At 52.4% G+C, this 4,848-nt stretch overlaps 1 protein-coding gene across 6 annotated transcripts in view; it reads left to right on the forward strand.

Annotated features, from left to right (window-relative positions):
• Positions 1-6: 6 nt before the first annotated feature.
• Hyou1 (hypoxia up-regulated 1) overlaps positions 7-4,848 on the forward strand; it is a 13,581-nt gene continuing 8,739 nt past the window's right edge. For 2 of the 6 annotated variants that reach the window (XM_023721140.1, XM_023721143.1), the window contains exons 1-8: positions 100-394; positions 995-1,092; positions 1,293-1,386; positions 1,542-1,620; positions 1,746-1,900; positions 2,024-2,100; positions 2,589-2,770; positions 2,985-3,100. In XM_023721140.1, coding sequence (XP_023576908.1) covers positions 1,002-1,092; positions 1,293-1,386; positions 1,542-1,620; positions 1,746-1,900; positions 2,024-2,100; positions 2,589-2,770; positions 2,985-3,100 — 794 coding nt within the window. In that variant the 5' untranslated portion in view covers positions 100-394; positions 995-1,001. The other 4 variants (XM_023721144.1, XM_004636427.3, XM_023721141.1 and 1 more) reach the window with 4 other exon arrangements.

The raw sequence follows: 4,848 nt of genomic DNA on the forward strand, positions 1-4,848 counted from the left end.
CGCGCGGCGCTGGGCCGGGCGGCGGAGGCGCCAATGAGCGCGCGCCGCGTCCGGGGCCGGCTGGCGAGAGCGACGCCGCGGAGAGGTGGGTGGCTAATGTAACAGTTTGTAGACCGGGGGGAGTTGTGAAGGGCGCGAGCTGGGGGCTGCGCTGCCGGCCGCGTGGGTACGTCTGCGCCGCGTTGTCCCATCACCGGGACTGCAGGGCCCGAGACCGGAGCGCCCGGGGGAGGACCCAGCCACCGTTCCTGAGGAAGGCGGCGTGCTAGCCGGGGGCGGGTCGCGGCCGGAGTGAGGCCCGCACGGACGCCGGTGCGTTGGGCCCCACGCCTCGAGCCCGGGGCGGCCGCCGCGCGCAGGGCTAAGCTGGGATCTGCTCTGCCGCTTCGGTCAGGTGAGGCTTAGGTGGACGCCGAGTGCTCGATACTAACCCGGCGAGTAACCTTACCGCTCCCAGTACCGCGTCTGCCTGGGGAGCGGGGCCAGGGAGTGGGATGGGGAAGGGGGGTGGGCGGGACACCCTACGGGATGCAGGGGAGCGGGCCGGCCCCTCTTCCATCCCCGCCGCTCTCAACGTCATCACCTCTCGGTTCCCGTCCAGGCCCAGCCCGGTTTTCCTCGCCACCAGGGGAGCTGCAGGTGTGAGGAGTTAGTGGAGCCGGCCCCGGGATCCCTGGCCCCATCCTGGGTGTCTGAGAGGAGCCGGTGCTGTGGGTGGAAGGCCCAAGTCTCCTTTCTCCTGTCCTGTTAACTTCTCTGGTTGACGATGTGGTGGAGTTGAGGACTTGTGTTCTTTAGTTTGGGCCTTTCTCTAGATCTTTCTGGGGATGATTAGAGTGGTTGGAATTCATCAGGAGGGAGGGAGGACAAGGTAGGCCGCCGTGCAGCAAGTGAGAGGGCAGTAGGTGTGAGCCTTACAGCTTGTCCCTGCTGGGATGTGGTCTGGCTCCTTCATGCTGGACATCCAGTTACAAGTGTTGTTTCCCTCCCCTAGGGGCACAATGGCAGCCACAGTCAGAAGGCAGAGGCCAAGGAGGCTTGCCTGTTGGACCTTGCTGGCTATCCTCTTGGCAGACCTGTTGGCACTGAGTGGTATGTACCCGGCAGACAGATCAAAAGAATAAATGACTGATGGGGAGAGCCGTAAGGTTTCTCATTAGAAGTCTCATAGAGTTGCTGGAGCAAGGTTTTGTTTTCCTTAGAGTCTTTGTTATCTTTTGCTACCAAAGATATACTTTTGCTAGAAAGCCCTGCCAAGTGGGTGCCAACTGACCATGCTGTGTTCCCTTTAGACACATTGGCAGTGATGTCTGTGGATCTGGGCAGTGAGTCCATGAAGGTGGCCATCGTCAAACCTGGAGTCCCCATGGAGATTGTCTTGAACAAGTAAGGATGGCACTGGTGCCGAGGGTGTGTCGTGGGGGAGCCTGGGCACCAAGCAGGTGTGTGTTCCTCATAATGCCTACCATCCTTTAGCGTCTGAGTGATTAGTTGCTGAGTGGGGTGGCCCCTGGGTCACATTATGGGTCCCTTTTCCTCAGAGAGTCTCGAAGAAAAACCCCAGTGACTGTGACCCTGAAAGAAAACGAAAGGTTCTTTGGAGACAGTGCCGCCAGCATGGTGAGCAGCAGCCCCCCTCCCAGAGTGGCAGACCCAGCTTGTTCCCTCTTGCATCTGTCTCTGTGATGTTAGAGTCAGTCAAGCTGAGCCTGAGCACTAACACTGCTCACGTCTACCACCTTCAGGCCATCAAGAACCCAAAGGCTACACTGCGCTACTTCCAGAATCTCCTAGGGAAGCAGGTGGATAACCCTCATGTAGCCCTTTATCGGGCTCGTTTCCCTGAGCATGAGCTAAACTTCGATCCTCAGAGGCAGACGGTGCACTTCAAGATTAGCCCGTGAGTGTTCTGTTGGGAAGGGCAGGCTCGTTAGCCCTTTTGGGCTCCTCTTGGCATGTGTGGACGATTGCCCTACCTTTCTTTTTGGCTTTCTCGGCCACTAAGTATCTCTGTTCCCCTCAGGCAGCTGCAGTTCTCACTTGAGGAAGTGCTGGGCATGGTTCTTAATTACTCCCGTTCTCTGGCTGAAGATTTTGCAGGTGAGTGGCAAGGTGGGAACTGCTGATGGCCAAGCTCCCCCAGCATCTATAGTGATGATTCTCAAATGGGGATAGTTTGACCTCTTAGGGAACATTTGACACTGTCTTTAAAAATACTTGGATATAGGGGCCAGGGAGATAGCTAGGTGGCATAAGCATCTGCTTGGCAAGTGCAAGGTTCTGAGTTCAATCCCTAGTCAAAAAATTGGTTATTACACTTAGGGATATGTTATGGTATCCATTGGGTAAGAGTTGGGAGGCCTCTAACATCCTGCATTGTCCAAGACTGCCCCTTCTGACAATAGACCTATCTGGTTCAGAGTGTTAGTAGTGACTGTTAGACACCATCATCTAGGGCATTAGTGGTAAACCTAGAGCACACATGCTACAGCAGTCTGGTTAAACCATTGAAAGCTCTGAAAGTTCACCATCACTGTTCTGTTCAGTGGTGTGGAGCTGGTGGGATCCTGTGTTCTTGTCCTCTGTAGAGCAGCCCATCAAAGATGCTGTCATCACCGTGCCAGCCTTCTTTAACCAGGCTGAGCGCCGGGCTGTACTGCAGGCTGCCCGCATGGCGGGCCTCAAAGTGCTACAGCTCATCAATGACAACACCGCCACTGCTCTCAGTTATGGTGTCTTCCGCCGGAAAGATATCAACACCACTGCACAGGTGAGCCCCAGAGGCCTGTTGTTCAGATATGCAGTGAAGGCCACTTGGTCTGTATGCATTTGTTTGCATACTTGGCTTTTGACAAAATTTGTCTCCTCCTGATCCATGTTGAAGCTGTCCAGCTTTAAGTTAAGAGTTTGGCAGCTCCTTGGATGCAAGCAGGCACTCTGGCCTTGATAAGTTTCCTGTGACAGATCTCTTGATATTTCTACAGAATGTCATGTTCTATGACATGGGCTCAGGCAGCACCGTGTGTACCATTGTGACCTACCAGACAGTGAAGACTAAGGAGGCTGGGATGCAACCTCAGCTGCAGATCCGGGGGGTGGGGTAAGTGGATGCCAGGGGGAGGGCTTCTTATTAATGTGGTCATGATGGTGCCGCTGCCAGGCAGCTCTGATCTGAATGAATCCCATCACCTGATAAATGCTGAACAAGCCACCTGATGGGACAGTCATGCCTATACAGTACCACTGATGTTTCAGGCAGGTGGGAACATATTAAGTCCCTTAGGGCTGGCAAGATAGCTCAGTGCACTAAGTGCCTGCTTAGGCAAGTGCAAGAACTAGGGTTTGATCCCTAGCACCACATACCTTGCCAGCCCTGCCCCAGGCACACTGAGCTGGCTCCAAGTACCAAGACCCAGCATGGTGGTGCATCCCTATAATCTCAGTGCTGGGGAAGGTGAGGCAGGAGGATCACTACGAGTCTGAGGTATGTAGTGAGACCCTGTACCAAATACATTTAAAAAAAAAAAAAAACCTTAGGTCGGGGCTTTCTTCCTAGAAGGGCAGACTTGTCTTTCCTGCTTTGCAATAGTGCTATCCTGGAGGCAGCATTAGTCTATGGCGGACCACTCCCAAAGAGTCAGGGGAAACCAGAGAGAAGGTGAGGACAGTGGGGACCTTGAAAGGCAAGGAACTCCCTGAATTTATTCTGGGGAGATCCCTGAGCTTCTGAGGACATATGTGGGGCTATAGGCCACAAATAGAATGTCTAATGCAATTTTTTTTTTTTTTTTTGTGGTGGTGGTGTTGGAACTGAGGATTGAGCCCCAGGGCCTCTCACTGAGCTATATCCCCAGGCCTTTTTTTTTTTTTGACAGGACTGTGATTTTTTTTTTTTTTTTCCTTTCAGTATCAGAGATCAAACTTGGGATCTTGTACTTATCAGGCAGGCACTTATGCCGCTGAGCTGTAGCCCTGGCCCTATTTTTTTATTTTGAAGCAGTCTTGTGAAATCACTTAGTTGCCCACGCTGGGTTCAGATTTGTAATCTCTCTGCCTCAGCCTCCCAGAGCCTGTACCACCATGCCTAGTTTGAAGGTCCTCTTTCAAATGCTAGACTGACTGGGTGTAGTGGTGCATGCTTGTAATCCCAGCACTCAGGAGACTGAGGCAGGAGGATTAATTGCCTCAAGTTCGAGGCCACCCTGTACTGTGTAGTGTGTTTAAGGCCAGTCTGAACTGCATAGCGAGGTGCTGTCCCAAAATAGGTAGAAGATAGATAATCTAGGGATCTATGGCTGGGGGTGTAGCTCAGGAGTAGAGTAGGGGGGTTTTAGCAGATATAAAGCTCTGGGTTCAACCTCCAGCACCATACCAATTAATCAATAAAATGCTGATTGGCTTATAACCCATTTCCTTTTTTTTATACAGTGACTCAAACTCAGGACCTTGCACTTGTCAGGCCGGTGCTGTGCCACTGAGCTGTCTCCTTGGCTGTACCCTATTTCTTTAAACCTTTCCCTGTGCTGAGTTCTGCCTCCCCTAGCTGTTTATAACCCCTAGTTCATTCCTCTCAATCTTTGACCCCCATACACTTGCCTTCCTTTTAAGTTTGTCACACACTGTCCTGCCTTGGGGTCTTTTTTTTTTTTTTTTTTTTGGCGGAACCGGAAATTGAACTCAGGCCCTTGTGCCCCTTGGGATCTTTACAGCAGCTGTTTGTTCTTTCTAGAACATTCTTCTCGTCTTCCCCTAACTCATGCCTATTATCCTTCAGGTTTCCATCCCAGCATCACTTCTCTCAAGGAGGCTTTCCCAAAGACCTTGGATAGCACAGCTTTTCTTTTTTCT

Source organism: Octodon degus, unplaced genomic scaffold (genome assembly GCF_000260255.1).
Source record: "Octodon degus isolate 3935 unplaced genomic scaffold, OctDeg1.0 scaffold00080, whole genome shotgun sequence".
Classification (NCBI taxonomy): Eukaryota; Metazoa; Chordata; class Mammalia; order Rodentia; family Octodontidae; genus Octodon; species Octodon degus.